The sequence below is a fragment of the Canis aureus genome, chromosome 5 (assembly GCF_053574225.1).
Source record: "Canis aureus isolate CA01 chromosome 5, VMU_Caureus_v.1.0, whole genome shotgun sequence".
In the NCBI taxonomy this organism is placed as follows: Eukaryota; Metazoa; Chordata; class Mammalia; order Carnivora; family Canidae; genus Canis; species Canis aureus.
The window spans coordinates 63250446-63270941 of NC_135615.1; the positions used below are offsets into that span (position 1 = coordinate 63250446).

The window sequence follows — 20496 nt, forward strand, 5'->3', positions numbered from 1 at the left end:
AATCATAATATTCTACTCAGGCCACAAAAATAGGAGGGAGGATTTAAGAGTGCCTTTTAAGTATCTTAAAATCTATCTAGACATTTCAAAAAATGTACTGAAAATACCATTTGAAACAGAAGTAAAATCAAGCTAAAGACAAAGATAAAGATTTTTATCTTCTTCAAACATTTCAAGGCATTGAAATGAATAAATGGTCCCTAAATGTTTAATTTCAAGTACTGTGATATATTACATTGTCCATCAGATCTCACAGGTAACCAAGGTACTGAAGCATTTTAGGAATCCTTAATATAACAAGATTTCAGACAAATGGTAGTATGTTACATTAAATACATTTTTATTATAGAAACAACACAGTAATGTGACAATAACTACAGAAAACAAAGGAAAGTATAATGGCAAGACCCTAAAACAACCTATCTCCTTTCAGTATTTTTTTCCATATGCATATTTTCATACTACTATGAAAAAAAGTGTAACTATAATAACATTAATTGCTTACTATATGCTAAGCACAGTTCTAAGTACTTTCACATATTATAACCCTTTTAATCCTTATCAAAACCTTATTAAGTAGATCCTGTTATGATTCCACATTTAAAAGATGAAGCAAACGAGACACAATGAAATTATCTAACTGGTTAAAAGTCACAGAGCTAATAAGTAACAGTAGCCAAGATTCTAAACCAGGTAGTTTGGTACCTGAGCCTGTACTCTTAAGCGCTTTACTGTGATCTTAATTTTGAATTATGCTTTTCCCCCGTCACTAACATATTGTCAGTGTTAGTCTTCAAACATTTTTTTTTTAAAAGATTTTATTTATTAAAAAAAAAAAAAAAAAAAGATTTTATTTATTCATAAGAGGCAGATAGAAAGAGAGAGAGAGAGAGAGAGAGGCAGAGACACAGTCAGAGGGAAAAGCAGGCTCCATGCAGAGAGCCTGACGTAGGACTGGATCCTGGGTCTCCAGGATCACGCCCTGGGCCAAAGGCGGTGCTAAACCGATGAGAACCCGGGCTGCCCAGTCTTCAAACTTTTTAATGCCTGTTAATATTCCAACTAATATGTTATGATAAAATTCGCTGCTTCCAGTTGTCCTGTATAGTGTAAGATAAATATCTCTGGGTTAATATTACTTTTGCTATGCTTGGGGTATTGTAATACAGTATTTTTACATTCAAATTCACTACCAAACTATATTTTAAAATATTTGAATCAAATAACAAAGCTGGGATCCCTGGGTGGCGCAGCGGTTTGGTGCCTGCCTTTGGCCCAGGGCGTGATCCTGGAGACCCAGGATCGAGTCCCACATTGGGCTCCCGGTGCATGGAGCCTGCTTCTCCCTCTGCTTGTGTCTCTGCCTCTCTCTCTCTCTCTCTCTCTCTGTGACTATCATAAATAAATAAAAATTAAAAAAAAAAAAAAAAACAAATAACAAAGCTATATAAATTCTCACTTCACCATAAATTTGCCAGCATTAAGCATTAACAATTTTTTCTAATACATAAAAATAAAATCATGTTGCAAACTGAATTATTAGTTACATATTATTCTGAATGTTGTTTATTAACTCAATTTACCCTTCTGTGAATTCTAGATCCCATGCTTTAACTAGTTATCAAGTAAAGTCCTAAAAGTTTGCTTATCAATTTATATGAGCTTTTTGTAGGAATATTAACATGAAGTCCATTATATTTGTGATAAAATGTTTTCAGTCTATTGTTGACCTTTTAATTGTGGTTAAGTTTTCATTTTTGATAATAAATCATTCTGTTAAAAGCAATTATAATTGAAAGTTACAAAAAAGGTCTTAAAACTTTATAATTTTCTACATATAGAAGTTAATGTATTGCTTTGAGCACATCAGTAAATCACTTTCAAATATAAAATTGTTAAAGCAATAGAAACCAATGTCAAAATATGCCTGAGTTTGGAGAAGTCTGAGATGTATCTCACATAAAATTAACTCAATGAGTAAAAGCCCATCCTACCCCAAATCACCAAAATAAAAGAGCTACATACCTGTCGCTGTAAATAAAGGCGATTTCTGTCATGTAAATGCTGATGATTGGAAAGGGAGGAGTGCCAACTCCGAGCCTGACCATGCAGCTGAGTTTGAGCCATATCCGAAGGCCGAGTTACAAGATGTGAAGTCAACTGCCGTTCAAGGTCATGATCTAAAACATGACTTGAATGATCTTGTCCAAATGCTGCCTCATCAAATTGGGGAAGGAGACCCTCCTGAAGGAGGTCTTCTGGGTCAAGTCCTGTGAATGGCTCAGTTTGAGATTCCACTTGATGAAGTAAATTCTCTTCTAAAGATGAAAAGCCATTAGTTTCTACGTGATCATTGAAATGGCCCATTTGAGTTCCTGAGTCAACAGGATCTGGGAAGTTCATGTGCACAGGAGATAATTTTGAATTGCTATAATTACCCTGAGGATGTGATGAATGCAACATTTGGAAATTATTTGAATTCAACGATGTATTGGTATTTAGCAAATGCTGAGTGGATTCTTGCTTGATTCCTCTATGAGGTGAAAAGGAGTTACTTCCGGTAAAATCAGATAAAGTCTGATTTGTATGATTAGGTGCAAGCACTGCAGAGGCCTGCAGAAGATTGTTTGGTGAGACATGATTACTGGAAAAGGAATAATGTGAAGAAAACTGCTGTGAATTACTGACAGAACAAGAAGTCATATTTGGAGAAGGTCCATTAAAATTCCCTTCTTGATGGTTGCTACACTTGAGGAAGTGAACTGAAGGATTTGAAGTTTGGGAAAATTGCTGCATTGAAAGAGACTGTTGTGATGTAGATGCATTAGTGATTTGTGATGGGTGGTTAACACTGACTCTGTGTGGACCAGAAACATTAACATCCATAAAATTTTTAGACTGGCTGAGAGAATTCTGCCCTGGGTTAAGATTATTTCTGTTTTGTTGTGAGCGTAGTGAAGTGCACTGTGTTTGTTGTTCACTGGCCTGAAATAAGGCAAAGTCATGGTGTACCACAAAGCTTTTGTTTTGATGCATAGAGTGAGAATGTCCTTGTTGGTGAAAAGGAGACCCATTTTGATTGGAAATGCTGGTAGCTGTTTGATGGCCCCACATTGGACTGCCATCTGCTACATCTGGAAACAAACCATTGGGCTGGTTTTGGGGGTGAATCGGGGAACAATTAAACTGAGAGTGTGGAGATAACACATGTTCAGCTGGGCTACCGAAAGGCTGATTGACTTGGTGAAATTTCATTGAATCAAACTGATTTAACTGCTCATAATCAGTTATCTTCTGATGTGTTGGAGTACCCTGAACATGGTTCAGTGAATCTATGTGCAAAGGTTCAAATTCTGCACCCAAGTTCAATTCATCAACTAGTGAAACAGGTCCTGGCTGTACAAATGCGTCATCTGACAAACCTTCTAAGGTCTCACCAAAAAGATTGGCATCATCAAAAAAGTCCATCATTGGATCTGTCATCTTGAAAAATCCAGTGACAATCTGCGCTGCTTACTCCGAATGAAGTATATTCGGCTTCTCTGTAGTGGATATTATTGGATCATTTCCAAAGGTCATCAACTAATCCGAAACAGGTCAATGTTCATTATTGCTCTAGATAATGACATGTCATGAAGTGTCAGAATCCTAGGAAAATAAAAAAAACAATTAAAGTTTAATGATGAGTATTTATTAAAGTTCTCCAAAGTTTATATATGATTTAAAAAATATACAATCTCAGTGTACAGTATTTTTTGGTAGAATGATTAAAAAATTGCAAAAAGCTCATTGATATTCCCTACAAGGAAAAAAATTCTGGTGCATGGGACATAACTGTATGCATTTAAAAGTAATAAGGTATATTACTTCACTTTGATGTAAATATATATATACTTACACATATATATATATTTAGACATATATATATATTTTTTCTTTTTTTTTTTTAAAGTAGGCTCTACACCTAGCATGGACCCCTATGCAAGGCTTGAACTCACAACCATGAGATCAAGACCTGAGCTGAAAAAAAAAAAGACCTGAGCTGAGATCATGTGTTGGACGCTCTACTGACTGAGCCACCCAGGCACCACCAAAGCTCATGTATTTTGATGACAGAATGCAAACTTGAGAATGGTATGTCAGACTCTCACCTATACCATGAAATGACCATCACAGCCCAGCAGCTCTGGCATGTTTAGATAGCTGCTACCAGACCTTCTCAGATTAAGAAGTGTGTTGTGATATTTTGCTGTAGACCTCTTAAGCAGATAAATCTTATTTTTTATATAGAACATGTGGAAATACATCAAGAAGAACAATTGTATGGGTGTCTGGGCAGCTCAGTCAGTTGGATGTCCGATTTTTGGTTTCAACTCAAACCAAAAGAGTTTGGTCTCAATCTCGTGGTTGGGGGATAAAGCTGTGTTGGGCTCTGCGCTCAGTGTGGTGTCTGCTTCAGATTCTCTCTCCCTCTTCCTCCCATTCACTCTTTCTCTCTTAAATAAATAAATAAATAAATACATAAAATCAGAAGAAGACGACGACGACATTATTATTATTATTGTATGAAGTCATATTAAACCAGGCCAAATGAGATGAGTTAGCCATCTGGTCAGGTGACAGACAATGCAGACAGGTGATATGTTGGGTATGTTCCCACATATTGCTACCATGGTTGTGGTGCTCATCTCTATGGAAGATCAGCCTTCCTTTTTTTTTTTTTTGGATCAGCCTTCCTAAAGCCAACTGATTTTGATATTTATGCAGCAAAAGCAAGGACCTTCCTGTTAATGGTTATATACATTACTCTGTCCCTAGTCTCTCCCCAGCCTCATTAAATCATTTGGAATATATATATTGCTTATTTACTAAACAGAATAAATAAATGTATGGTGATAATCAAGCTGAGGCAAAAATAAACAGTAGTTTGAGCTAAGCAATGAATTAGTCTTATAGTGTTTAAAGAAAGAGATATATTTATGTGAATATATGTATACACACACATACATGCTATTTATGTGTGGAAAGGATCTAATAGGTTACTTGTTAATATGAAATGGTTGGCTCATTTTGTTCTAGGCCTGTATTATTACAAACATTTTTAACAGGTAATTTATGGCTCTGTCCTATCGTCTTGCATAGAGAATCACAAATGGAGGTTCCTGTTCCTCTACATATTAGTTTATTTAAAAATTAGCAAAGGCCTAAGAAACTTTTTCAGAATTTCTTTTTTGAGAGGTCGGTATCAGGAAATAAAAATTTCCTTAATAAAATGCTGTTTTTTTTTTAATTATTTAAGATTTTATTTATTTATTCATGAGAAACAGAGAGAGGCAGAGGGAGAAGCAGGCTCCCTATAGGGATCCTTATGTGGGACTAGATCCCAGGACCCTGGAATTACAACCTGAGCCAAAAGAAGACACTCAACCACTGAGCCACCCAGGCACCCAAATGCTCACTGTTTTAATGTAGAAATATTTCTGAAAAATTCTGAGAAAAACTACCAAAGTCCATATTAATTTTAACTGGAAACTGACTTATTATCAATTACATTAGTATGTACCTAAATCCTTTAACAAACATGACTTTAGAAGTAAAATACAAAAAGATTATTTTTCCAGATCTTATAATTGTGAGACAGAGCAGATGAAGGGCTATGTAGTCTGAATTGAACAAAGCCCTTAGCAAAACAGAAGGTAGGTTAAATCACTCCTCTGGAACGTATCTTAATTTCTGCTTCAGATTCCAGACTAGGGAATATTTATGTACACCTAAGTTATTAATCAGGAAAGTAATATTTTATGTTTCTATATGGTTGTATGATTGTCAAGAGGAACACAAAAAAAGAAATATAATGAAAGTTACCAAGTCCAGTATGTCATCAAATATGAGGCACATTAGTTGATACAACATGAAAAAAAATATTGCCAGACTGGCATTATACCATTTCAAAGGTGTTTAGACTTAATCTTATTCCAAAGGATTTGGCAATTTCTTCCCCCTTTGAGGTACTCTGCTTGATCCAAAAATACTTGATTGTTGCTCTGTAAGTAAATGTGAATTGCTGTCATTTCTTCCACAAAAATTTTTGCTTCACTAATATTAAATTTATGCTTTGTGACCCTGTTTCTGTGCCTCTGCATAATCAACAGCTTTTTGGTTAAATACTTGAAAAGTGTATTTATTTAAAGATATTTTAGGGGCACCTGGGTGGCTCAGGTCGTTGAGTGCCCAACTCCTGATTTTGGCTCAGGGTGATCTCACAGTTGTGAGTTTGAGCTTGTGTTGGGTTCTTTGCTGGGTATGAAGCCTACTTAAAAAGAAAAAAGATATTTTAAATAACAAACATGTGTAGTACTAATGTACACAGCCCATCTGAAGTGATGATAATATAAATAACTATAGGGCAGCCCTGGTGGCGCAGCGGTTTGGCGCTGCCTGCAGCCCGGGGCATGACCCTGGAGACCCTGTCGGGCTCTCTGCATGGTGCCTGCTTCTCCCTCTGCCTGTGTCTCTGCCTCTCTCTCTCTCTGTGTGTCTCTATGAATAAATAAATAAAGTCTTTAAAAATGTATATATATATATATAAATAACTATGACTACATGTGTGTACGCACAGACAACTTGCTCCATGATCCCCACGTGACAGATACTGAGACACATGCCAATTTCAGAGATTTTTTTAAGATTATTTATTTGGGAGAGAGTGAGAGCAAATGGAGAGAGAGAGAGAGAGAGAGGGAATCTCAAGCCGACTCCAGACTGCAGAGCCTCACATAGGGCTCAATCTCGACCCGAAGATCACAACCTGAGCTGATATCAAAAGCCAGACACTTAACTGACTGAGCCACTCAGGCACCCCACCAGTTACAGAGATATTAAAAGTGGGGAAAAAAATATACATCTTAGAATGATTAAAGTAATTTCTTGAATAATTAGAATGTATTAAGAGTTCAGAACCCACAACTATAAAAATCTACTGCCCAACTGAATGTTGAAAGTAAATTATTGGAAAGATAAGACATTAATCCATATATTTCTATTTATTGTGATTAACAGTGAACTTAAACACAAATAGAAAACATTCTGAATTTATAAAGATTTGCTACATGCCTATGCACTCCTTTTATTCCTAAAAAACAGTTAAAGAATCTTTAGGAGATTGCCCTGGAAAGAAATATACGATGCATCGGAGCAGTAATAATAGTCCATACAGGAAAGAAGTGGTATTGTCCTCGAATTTTTGTCCATGATGGCAAATGGTGCTCAAGTGGAGTGTTTTCTACATTTATGTAACCCGAGGCTTACCTAAAATATGAGAGAGGTAAAGAAATTTTAATTAAGAAAACAGTTTTGTGGGACGCCTGGGTGGCTTAGTGGTTGAGCACCTGCCTTCAGCCCAGGGCGCGATCCTGGAGTCCCAGGATCAAGTCCCACATCAGGCTCCCTGCATGGAGCCTGCTTCTCTCTCTGCCTGTGTCTCACATGAATAAATACAATCTAAAAACAAACAACAAAAAAACAGTTTTGCTATTTTTTCACTCAATAAACATTTATTGATAAAGAACTTCCAGGCCCTTAGATGATGAGTTATAATTGATCTCTGAAAGAGAATTTAGACGTGTAACTAGAACATAATCAGTACATGCTACTTGTGCTTTGCTAAAGTCAGTACAAAAAAGGAACACCTCATGGTTAAGAAAATGAATATAGACACCAATACTATGTTAAGAAGAGACACATTCCATTTGTGACAAGGTATTTGTAAGTAGTCAACTTAGTTATAAAAATAGAGACTAAAGGCAAACAATGAAAAAAATGCCCATAAAATCTCATGAAACCTTGTTTTCTGATTTGAACAGTTTATTCTACAACTGACACAATGCTCCTTAAGTTCCACTTAAAGATCTATTGCTGTAATTCATTCTATAAAGGTACCATTTTCTAACTTTACGAAAATAGCACGTCAATCTAATTTAAACTTGCTATTTAATTAGGCAAATACTTATGGACTGTCCACTACATCCCAAAGCAACTTTGTGGAAACTACAAAAGTTTCTACCCTCAAGAAGTTAAGAATCTAAATGGAGGCAGGGAATAATGTACCAGAAAAGCACATTACATATTGAATAAAATACGATAATTATGGCCTAATAGAGGTACAAGTTCATCTGCAAGATAACTTGTAAAGTTAAAAGAACATACTTGGCAAGTTACTTAGGAAAAGCTTCTTCCAACAGTTCACCTTTGAGGGAGTCTTCTAAAAGGATTAGAAGGGAAGGCCAAAGACTTCAGGAATAAGGTTGGAGCAGCAAGAGAGGAAGTTTTAGGGAACAGGACAACTGTTGCAGTGGGTATACAAAGGGAGAAAAGTAGAAAATAAAGGCAAAAATGTAAGCTGGAGCACTGCTGTAGGGACTTTATCAATTGAGCACAGTAAAATAATATCTGGGGGAAAGAATTCTTCTAAGGCCGAGATGAGTGTTTAGAATCAAAATAAAATTACTTCTTGATCTTCATTTCTACATTTATTGGATGCAGATGACATATGAGTACTATACTGTCTGTCCTATACCTTCTGTCAATAGGACAGAAGAATCCCTGCCTTCCCAAAGGTCCTAATCCAGAGGGGAAGAAAACACAAAAAATAGTGGCATATGCCTTAGCAGAGATGCATACATGGCACTATGTTATGGTAGCACAGATTAGATTGTAATTAATTATTTCTGGGAAAGATGAGTAAAGGCATAGAGATGCGGTAACATTTGAACTAGGCCTTCAGAGTAAAAATAAAATTACTGAGTATGTTCCCAAACAGGATATATATACATATATACATACACACACACCTTCTTCAGTGGTAAGTTGACATCCTGAATGTCTAAGACATCTCTATATTCTCCAAATAAATCCCTCAATATTTTTCTACTAAATGAATTAGTCTTCTCGGTTAAGTTCCACACATTGAGTTACAGCATTGAGCTCTACCAAATTATTCAGTTTTCTATTAGACATCTCTTCAGCATTTCTGTACAGTATTAAATTTGTGCTACATTAATTTTTACTTTATTATGAGCTACTCATAACTATTTCAAATTTATACTTGGAGAAAATTCAGTTTCGGATTCAATTTCTATAGAAGGCCTCTTCTGACTCAACTGTGTCATAACCTGTGCATACTACAAATAACACTTCAATATACTAATGTATTAGATTTTTTTCTCTCGACTGTTTAGCCTTGGAAAAAAGGAACACCTTTGTCATCTTTGTATCCTTAGTATGTTGCCTAGCATAGCAGATGTACAATAAATTTTTGCTAAATCAATGAATGACTGCTTAGGGATTAGAAAGAATATAATACTTAAATAAAAACAAAACAAAACAAAAAATAGACCTGAGTCCTGGCTCTTCTGCCTCTAGCTGTAGGACTTTGGGAAAAACCACATACTGTTTGTTTTCATCTGTAAAAAAAAAACAAAACCAAAAAATAACAACATAAACTATTAACTACAGTCCTGTCTGCCTCAAGGGGAATTATAAAGTACTAAATAAAAGAAGCAGTAACTCCTATTAGGAGAAGAAATAGGTCTTTTACAATCCCCTTACTGTCTTGCAGTATTCCTAAAACTGACAAGAGTAAGAACACTACAAGAAATGGCCAGAGGTAAGGAAGGACACAGCATTTCGGGAACCACTCAATAGTATAGTGTGGCCAGAGCATACTACCAATCAGACAGAGATGTCCAGGCAAGCAGAGGTCAGATATTCAAGGCTTTGAATTAGCCAGGTTAGAAATCTGGACTTTATCCTAGAGGCAATAGGGAGCTATTGCACTGTTTAAAATTTCTTCTCTGGTGTAATACTTGACTAACATTTTTACTGTGGTAAAATTATTATCACTGGTGGCTATTAACATTTGAAGTTATTTTTAGATAGCAAATAGCAACTCTCAATGACAGTGACTAAAACACTTAAGTTGTACCCAGAAATGTTTTTAAAAGAATAAAATGATAATGATAGGAGATATCTATCATTTTATTTTATTTTATTTTATTTTATTTTATTTTATTTTATTTATTTATTTATTTATTTATTTATTTATTTTTTTATTTTTTTATTTTTTTTTTTTTTTTAGCAGGCTCCATGCAGGGAGCCTGATGTGGGACTCAAACCCGGGTCTCCAGGATCATGCCCTGGGCTGAAGGCAGGTGCTAACCGCTGAGCCACCCAGGGATCCCGATATCTATCATTTTAAAGAATATCTTTACTTGGCAAAACCAAAAGCTGGCAAATTTGAATTCACCATTTCTTTGTTTAAAAAAAGTCTATGAACTTCTAGAACAACACCAGTAAAGGTATCCAAACTATACTTGAATACCTGTTAAAAAGTTCTTTAAAAGTTCAATTTTCCGGGATGCCTGGATCGAGTTCCACATTGGGCTCCCTGCGAGGAGCCTGCCTCTCCTTCTGTCTATGTCTCTTCCTCACTCTCTGTGTCTCTCATAAATAAATAAATAAATATTCCATTTTCCTCCTGCCTTACTAGGCATCTATGTTGAGATTATTTAAAATAAACCTAATAATGGCAACTTTCAAATTCTTGAAGACTTAGGTCTCCCTATACCTTCTCTTTTCAAAGTTATAGGCAAAATATTTCCAGCTTATTGAAATGAGAAAAGTCTTATCTAAAACATAAAGAGATACTAGAGAATTCCCTCAGATGAATACAACTGAACATACAACATAGCAAAACTTATGAGATGCAGCAAAAACAATGCTCTAAGAGAAACTCATACTTGTAAACAACTACATTAAAAAAAATCTCAAATTATAACCTAAGGATACACCTTAAGGAAATGAGCAAATTAAATTCAAAGGAAGCAGAAATAAATAATAAACCTTAGAGTGGAGATAAATGAAATGAAGAAGAAAAAAGCAATACAGAAAAATCAATTAAATTTAACATTAGTTCTCTGAAAATATCAACAAAATTGACAAGCTTTTAGCTAGACTGGCTAAGAAAAGACAGAAGATCCAAATTACTAAAAACAGAATCAAAAGAAGATATTAATACAGACTTTTACTTTACAATATAGACTTTATGAGTCCTTTTTATCTAAGAATCATAAGTCCTTTTAAGAATAATATGAACTGCACCAACAAATTGGATAAACCTAGACGACATGGACAAATTTTATGTCATATAAACTACCAAAATTGATCAGAAAAGAAGTAGAAAACCTAAATAGACCTAAACCAAATAAGATTGAATCTGTAATCAAAAACCTCCCAATAAAGAAAAGCCCAGGACCAGATGGCTTAAACGGTGAATTCTATCATATATTTAAAGAATTCATACCAATTCTTCTCAAATTCTTCCACAAAAGTGAAAAGTTAGAAGTACTCTCGAACTCATTTTGTGAAGCCAACATTACCCTGATAATGAAGCCATTTCCCTTGTAATGTCAAGGGAAAAAAAACCCAAAACCAAAAAGCAGAACAAGACACTAAAGACTAATATCTTTTATGAATGTAGATGCAGAAATTGTCAACAAAATACTAGCAGACCAAATCCAGCAGCATATTATACATAGACATTCATATACAGTATATTATATGAACAAGTGGGACTTATTCTAGGTGTGTAAAGATAATTAACATACAAAAACCAATCGACGTAATACACTGCATTAATAGAATAAAGGTAAAAGCACATCACATCAATTGATGCAAAAAAAGCATTTGACAAAATCTAACACCCTTCCAACACCCTTACTTAATAAAAACACTTAATAAAACAGGCACAGAAAGGAATTTCCTCAACATGACAAAGGCCATGTATGAACAACTTATAGTTAACATCAAAGTCAACATAAGAGAATGAAAGCTTTCATCCCAAGATCAGGAGGAGACAAGGATGTCAAATTTTACCACTCCTATCCAATAGTACTGAAAGATCTAGCCAGAAAAAATAGGCAAGAAAAGAAAATAAAAGGCATCTAAATTAGAAAGGAAGCAGTACAATTATCTCTGTTCACAGATAACATGATCTTAATATGTAGAAAACTAAGTAACACACACCACACACAAACTGTTAGAGCTGATAAATTTAGCAAAATTGTAGGATACAAATCTATGCAGAAAAATCAGTTGTATTTCTGTATGACAACAATTAACATTCCAGAAAGGAAAAAAGAAAACTATTTGATTTACAATAGCATTAAAAAAATAAGAAATTGAAGGACATGTAAGATGTGTACACTGAAAGTTGTACATTATTTTGAAGACAAAACACTGCTGAAAGGAATTAAAGTGGATCTAAATAAATGGAGAGACATCGTGTGTATATACATGGAAAGATTTAATATTATTAAGATGACAATACTGCCTAAAGCAATCTATGCGTTCAATGCAATTCCTATAAAAATCCCAATGATTTTTTTGCATGTGTAGAAAAACTCATCCTAAAATTCATATGGAATTCCAAGGGACCTAGCATAACCAAAACAATCTTGAAAAACAACGAAGTTGGAAGACCCACACTTCCCACTTTCAAAACTCACTGCAAAACTACAGTAATCAAAACAATGTGCTATTGGCATAAGTATAGACATAAAGACCAATGGGCTGGTAGGGAACGCCCAGAAATAAACCCTCCCATGGTCAACTGATTTTTGACAAGGGTGCTAAGAACGCTCAATAGGGAAAAAACAGTCTCTTCTACAACTGATGTTGGAAAAATCAGATAGCCACCTGAAAAGAATCAAGTTTGAACTCTTACCTGATACCATAAAAAAAAAAAAAAAATCAACTGAAATAAATCAAAAGATCTAAATTTAAGAGTAAATCATAACACTATTAGAAGAAAACATAAGGGCAAATCTTCATGACTTTGGACTGGCAATGGTTTCTTAAATATAACACCAAAAACATAGGTTAAAAAAAGGGAAAAAAAAAAACCCAGATAAATCAGGCTTCATAAAAATTAAAAACTTGTGCACCAAAGAATACTATTAAGAGAATAAAAAGACAACCCAAAGAATGGAACAAAATATGTGCAAATCATATATCTGATAAAAGTTTAATATCTAGAATTTATAAAGAACTCCTATGAACTCACTATAAAGATAAACAACCCAACTTAAAAATGGACAAAGAACTTTAATACACACTTATCCAAAGACGATACAGAAATGGCCAACAAACAGAAATACTTAACATCAGTCATTAAGAGAATGCAAACCAAAATCACAATGAGATATCACTTCACAACTACTAGAAATATTATTTCAAAAAATGAAAATGAAAAATGAATGGATGTGGAATAATTGGAAACCTCATACATTGCTGTTAATAATATAAAATGGCACAGCCTCTATGGAAAAGTGTGGTGGTTCCTCAAAAAGCTAAACAAAGAATTACCAAATAACCTAGCAATTGTTCTCCTAGACATATACTATACACCCAAAAGAATTAAAAACAGGGACTTGAATACCTATACACAGATGTCCATCATAGTAGCATTATCCACGATAGCCAAAAGTTCAAAAACAATTCAAGCATCCATCAATAGATGAATGAGCAAAATCTGGTAGATACCTAAAATGTAATGTTATCCAACTGTGAAAAGGGGATAAAGTTCTGATACATGCTACATCATGAATGAACCTCGAAAACATTACGGTAAATATAATAAGTAGACACAAAAGGGAAAATATTATATGATTTCACTTATATGAAATAACTAGAATAGGCAAATTTATAGAGATAAAAAGATTAGACACTACCAGAAGCTGTGGAGAAAGAAATAAGGACTTATTTCTTAATAAGTGGTTTCTGTTGGGGGAGTGGGAAAAAAATGGAAGATAGATGGTTGCACAATATTGTGAGTGGAATAAATGCCACTAAATTGCACACTTAACACATTTTTTTAAAAATCAGATTTAACAATAATTTTCATTTTTATTTTTTTAATTTTCATTTTTTTTAATTTTCATTTTTAAAAGAGCGAGATACATACCTTCCCTAAGACCTTTGTACTTGCTATGTACACTCTTCCCTCATTTCATTCACTTTTTTTTCAAAAGTAACTTTCTCAGTGAGGCCATTCCTGACCACTCTCTCTAAAATGTCATCATTTCCTGTCCAACACTGAATATTCCCCTTCCCTGTTTTATTTTTCTACCTTCATATTAGCTAACATTCTATATATTTTACACATTTATCATGTTAAAGCTTATGCTTCCCATAAAATATAAGTTCTAAGTAAAAAATTTTTATTTGATGTACCCCTGGTACTTCTTAAACAAACAGTATCTAAAATATAGTAAGTAGTCAATAAATACTCATGGAATGGACAAATAAGTTTTTCTTTTTGGGTTGGGAGGAGGGAATGCTATATATATAAGGCAGAAATTGTTTTATCATTTAAAAAAATCTTACATGAAACTTTTTAAAAATGGCAACATTGGGGGATGCCTGGGTAGCTCAGTGGTTCAGGGTCTGCCTTTGGCTCAGGCGTGATCCTGGGTCAGGGTATCAAGTATCACATTGGGACTCCTGCGAGAAGCCTGCTTCTCCCTCTATGTCTCTGCTTCTGTGTTGCTCATGAATAAACAATCTTTTAAAAAATAAATAAAATGACAACATTGGTTATCTGGACATTGAGTTTATTTATGGCCGATGTAAAAAACATTTTTTTATTTTTAATTGTGGTAAAACATAGATAATAAAACAAACACCATAACTATGTGTAAGTGTACAATTCAATACTTCTATCTAAGTATATTCATTGTGCAACCACTCTTTTTTATCTTGCAAATTTGAAACCATGTGTCCATTAAACACTCAATCTTCCCCACCTGCTACCTCTGGCAACCAACATTCTATCTTCTCTTTCTATGCATTTGACTATTCTAGATATCTTTTTTTTTTTCCTAGATATCTGATATAAGTAGAATCATATAGTATTTGTTTGTGATTGGGTTATTTCACTGAGCATAATTTCCTCAAGACCCATCCATGCTGTAGTATGTGTTAGAATTGTCCATTTTTTAAGGGCTGAATAATATTCCACTGTATGTATATTATGGTCTGTTTTTTATTGTTTTTCCCTCAATATTTCTCAAGTTCTTTTTGAACAAGAAGCATGATATGCTATAGAATCTACCCTTTAGTAGTATATTTAGACTTTTTCTTTCTTTTTTTTTTAATGGGAGTAAAAAATGTTGGATAGCAAATCACAAACTGTGACCCAATTTTCAGTCTTTATTTGGAAAACTTCTAGCCAAAGTACTCTGAAAGCAATTCTTTAATAAGGACATCAACTGTGTCTCTGCTTAATTTACTTAATAGTTACTTATAAACCTAAGCAGACACTTTCAAAATAGGCTAAAAGGATCCAAAAGAGAAAATTCATTACCCCAAACTATCAACTAAAACCTATTGATATTATTTGTTTTTCCTTATTCGGAGACCAAAATTGTAATCTCTAACTGAATGTGTGACATATTTAGCTCTCTGCCCTTCAGTTTCCTCATCAATGATAGGTTTGGATGAGATGCTCCTAAAGCTACCTTCTAACTCAACATTTTATACTATGGTTTATTTTCCATTCACATGTTCATAAATGTTTAAAAACTCTATAGACTTCCAAGAAAGGAATGAAAAAAAATACACCTATCTCAACAAAACTAGAGATATAAGCTCCATCAGGAAAAAGAAGCTTACAATTCTCATTAAGGAATAAATGCAAGGAAGACATAAAATAGTGGGTCCCACCTTCTAAAATAAAAACTTAGCCAAAATTAAATTTTTAAAATACTTTTTAATTTAAAAAAAGACCACGATTTTTTTCTCTTCCTGAAGACATTGATTATAGTGTTGTTGTTTGTTTGTTTTTTTTAAAGCTTTTATTTATTTATTCTTGAGAGACACATAGAGGCAGAGACATGGACAGAGGGAGAAGCAGACTCCCAGCCAGGAGGGAGCTTAATGTGGGATTTGATCCTAGGACCCTGGGATCATGACCTGAGCCAAAGGCAGACGCTCAACCACTGAGCCACCCAGATGTCCCAATCATAGTGTTCTATACCTAAAATTCCTTTTAAAAGTATATCAAAGGTAGTCATTATATTAGGTTGTAGGAATATCCTCATTTTTAAAATTTTTCAGGCTAATATGACCTTAACATATAACAACATGAATACTACCAAAAATTAGAACCCAAGAGAAATATAAACCAATCTGAAATAGCTGTCCAGTTGGACATCCTTCTAAATTATTTCCAACAGCAAATTAATAATTAAGTTCCTAGATCATTCTATTAATACACAAAATCATTACAGAAGCCCACATTGATAAAAGACTTTAATGTCATATATTCCAATCTCTATACTATTCTATTAAGTCCCATCCTTAACTCTGCTCTATGTATCATATGTTTTGGATTAATCTCACTACAATATATAACTTCAACTGTTTAATAATAAAAGATTCACTTGTCAATTAGAAAAATACCTGGCAAATATAAATGAGTAACTGCGTAACTGAAGAACCCCAGGTTTCTACCATCTCTCTAAACTGTGTAACCCTGAGCAGTTCTTGGAACCTCTCAGTCCGCTTTCCTCAGATAATCATCTACTTGGCAACTACTGCAGAGTTCAGAAGAATATATCCAAAGTCCCAAAACATAGTAAATGCTTGATAAATATGTATTTCACTCTCAATGGCCCACAGAAGTGGGAATGTAGATCAGAATTTTATGTTAACTTGCTCAAAAATTACAAAGACCCAAGCCTGTTATATCTAATTGTACTTAGTTTCCAACTCATTCAGAAAATGTTTATACAAATCAATGGTATCATCACATGCCTAAATTTGTCTTTGCCCTCCCAACATATATACTTGGTCATTTTATTCCCTTCCTAAAGACATCCACCTCTTTTTGCTTCTATTCTCCCATAGGTAATCTGTGCTCAACCATGCTGAAATATTGCCTGAATTCAAACATTCTCACATCTCCATTACTATGTATAAGTTTTCTATGCCTATAACACTGCCCTTCACCTCCCACCTTCCTCCATTTGATAAAGTAATGTCTTTGAGATTAAACTCAAGTCCTACCATCTCTAGGAAGCCTACAAGTACATGTAGACATACACTCTCCTCAAACTGGTAGGCACTCATATTTTGCGTCTCACACATTACACACCATATTATCATTCTTGGTCTAGTAGTACACCTAGAATGTCTACTTAGTAGATCTTATTTACTAAATCTGTCTTCCCTACTAAAGATGAGTGCAGAGGTTGGTTCTTATTCATCTCTGTACCCCTAGCATCTACTAGTACAATTCCTGGCACATAGGAAATGCTCAAATGTTTTCAAAATTCAACAGTGTCATAACATAAAACAAAACTCCTCAATCCTTAATAATCACTCCAAAAGCAGAGATTCATTATTTTAAGCAATAATATGTCATTTTTATGACTTTAAGAAGCTCCCATTGAACTGTCCACTTAAAAATAGTTAAAATAGTGTATCTTATGTTATATATTTTTTACCACACACAAAAAATTGAGAAGGGGAATGTAACGGTATTGATCTCATAGAACTACTGTAAAATAAACCACATAAAACACCATGAAAGCAGTCTTCAATCTATACTCTTTGGAGTACTGGGTAATCTTTAGCCACTGAAAGGAAGAGAGGGCTTCAGATCTCACCTTCCTCCATTTCCTCACCAACAAAAGATTTCACCCTAAATATTCAGCCTTTATATATCTTACAGATTAAGCTTTTGAGTAGGAGTTTCAAAAAACAAAGGATTCTGGAGTGCTTAGCTGGCTCAGTTGATAGAGCATGCAAGTCTTGATCTCAGGGTTATAAATTTGAGCACCACACTGGGTGTAGAGATTACTTAAAAAAAAAAAAAAAAGGATTCCTTGCTTTTGAAAGACCTGAAAATCAGTAATAAATACAGTTATTTAATGTTTATATTAACATCTCCCTCTGCAGATAGTGATTTACTAAATTCAATTACTTAGTTTGCTGGCATTCACACTTAATTTAGTGTAAATCTCACAGAGAAATTTCTGAAACATAATCTCATCTCTACTCTTGGTAAAAGATGATTGAGACTAATTTGGGGCTGATACTGAAAATAGATTGTAAGTTTCCTACCTGCTAATGAGTCAGGGCAAGTTGAAGTAGTCCTGAACATCAATCATACCCCTAGCCAAGTTACGTATAAATACATATTATAAAACCAAATAAATTTCAATTAGTATTTTAAAAAGGAAATTGATTTAAATGCACAATTTTCCAAAGTGTAAAATACACTAAAAATTGAGACACACATCAACTATTACCACCTAACTCACAGGGCTGTTGCACAGTTTAGAAATATACATGGTTTAGAAATACATTCAAAGTTCCTAAAATATAGAAAGCATTTAATAAAATGTAGCTTTTCCTCTCATACCTGTCATCTCACTCCTGATTTCCCAAGTCATTCAAATTCTCTTATGACTTTTAAGCTTCTCCAGACTGCCTCAGATTCTTCTGCTAATAATCTTTAATGCTTCAATACCCTTGTGACCATTTCCTTTTTTTTTTTTTTTTTTAAGATTTTATTTATTCATGAGAGACACACAGAGAGGCAAAGACACAGGCAGAGGGAGAAGCAGGCTCCCTGTGGGGAGCCTGATGCAGGACTTGATCCTGGGACCCTGGGATCACACCCTGAGCTGAAGGCAGACACTCAACCACTGAGCCACTCAGGGATGCTTGTGACCATTTTCAATTCACTCAACCCACCATATTCTATTAACACCACCAATGTAATGTGACCTCTAGACCTCAATCCAATTCAATGAACATTTCTGCCTATTTATAATATTTGTTATATGCCTGGCACCCTGGCACAGTATTGTCACAAGGTTAATAATAACCTGTACCTTCAATGTGGTCCTTGCTTTTGCTTAGAAAGTGTTTAAATACATTTCCCTATGCTTCTAGGCTATTTCCTCAAGCCTTCAACCCTAACCTCCCTAATTTCACCCAAGGAAAATTCTGCCTCTTACTCTTCCAAGGTTTCCCAATTGAAACTCACCAGTCATCTTTTCAGAAGCAGGTATCTCTCTTTGCTTCTATCTGTTTTCTTCTGGCTCTTCTCAGAAGAGGAAGCATAACTTTATTCCAAAGATAAAACTTTCACCTCTTTATGCCATTTCATCTAGCTTACACCCACATACATTCCATCTCTGTCTAGGATCTTTAATCATCCCTTAAAATAACCTGCTTCCTTTCTAACTTTAGGCAGTGTTTCTCCTACCTTAACAAAAATGTACACACAAAATCATCTTATATCTATCCTTTCATTCAATGACAAATACTGACACAAAGACCCACTTGCCTGTTAACCTCTTGTTAAAATTACTGCAACTATACTTTCAAGGGTGAATAATGAGCTCTTGGACAAATCCAAGTGTTCTCTCAATCCTTGTCTTTGACCACTAAGAAACACTTGCCACCACTAACAAAAAGTGACAGAAGCTAAACTCAAAAATGCCATCTTCTATATGATGCTTCCAATCATCCATGCATCTCATCTATCATATACTATTTAGGCACTGGATGCTTCAAGAACAAGGCCCATGACTTATTCATCTGTGGTACCAACTACTACCCTGCCTGGCCTATAACAAAAGCTGTTTACATGTTTCCTGAACTCAGTTCAAGTAACCCCTCTGCTTTCTGGGGATTCTCTCTGCTTCTAGGATACTACACTATCCTGATTTTCTTTTTTATAGCTTTCCTTACCTTTCTGATTCATTTAAAGTAATTTAATAGGCATAAGATTCTATGCAGTAACTTCATTTCTATCAAATCCATTTACTTAGCATTTCAAATTCAGTCAAATGTTGACACTTCTTCCTCAACATGTCTTCTAAGATGTGGTTTCAACATTCAAATCCTTTAGAAACTCAATTCCATTTTTTCTTGGAATACCATAAATTATTAAAAACATTTCTTCTTACTACTATATAAAATAAAGATATAAAATTCAATTCCCCAATACTTTAATGAGACCACAGAGCATCTCATTGCCTTCCTTGAAGTCTTTGACCAAAAGCATACCGAGAAAGCAATAGCCTGGGTCCCTATCTATATACATAATGATGCAAAACCCTATCACAGTAGCCCTGGGAGCTTTGGTCATTTCTGACATAACACTATTCATTTCAGGAATAATATAGATCCTTATAATACTTCCCCTCCTCCTTCCCCAGGGTCTTATTTTAAAGTACCGTGCACCTAATAGTTATGAAATTCACTTTGACTGAAGGTTTTTTCCTATCTCCTTCAAAATTTCTTTAAGTTACAGATACATGTTATTTTTTTGTTCTTTCTAAACCATAGCCCCTATAATGCTGTACTAGTCACTGTATTTCAAACCAAACATTTTTAAGAATTGAGAAAAGACAGTATCTT

General features: G+C 34.5%; 1 protein-coding gene across 6 annotated transcripts in view; it reads right to left on the reverse strand.

Annotated features, from left to right (window-relative positions):
- CHD9 (chromodomain helicase DNA binding protein 9) overlaps positions 1-20496 on the reverse strand; it is a 220747-nt gene that overhangs the window by 141213 nt on the left and 59038 nt on the right. For all 6 annotated transcript variants that reach the window (XM_077898429.1, XM_077898433.1, XM_077898431.1 and 3 more), the window contains exon 2: positions 2026-3648. In XM_077898429.1, the coding sequence (XP_077754555.1) occupies positions 2026-3483 (1458 nt within the window). In that variant the 5' untranslated portion in view covers positions 3484-3648. The remainder of the gene's footprint in view (positions 1-2025; positions 3649-20496) is intronic.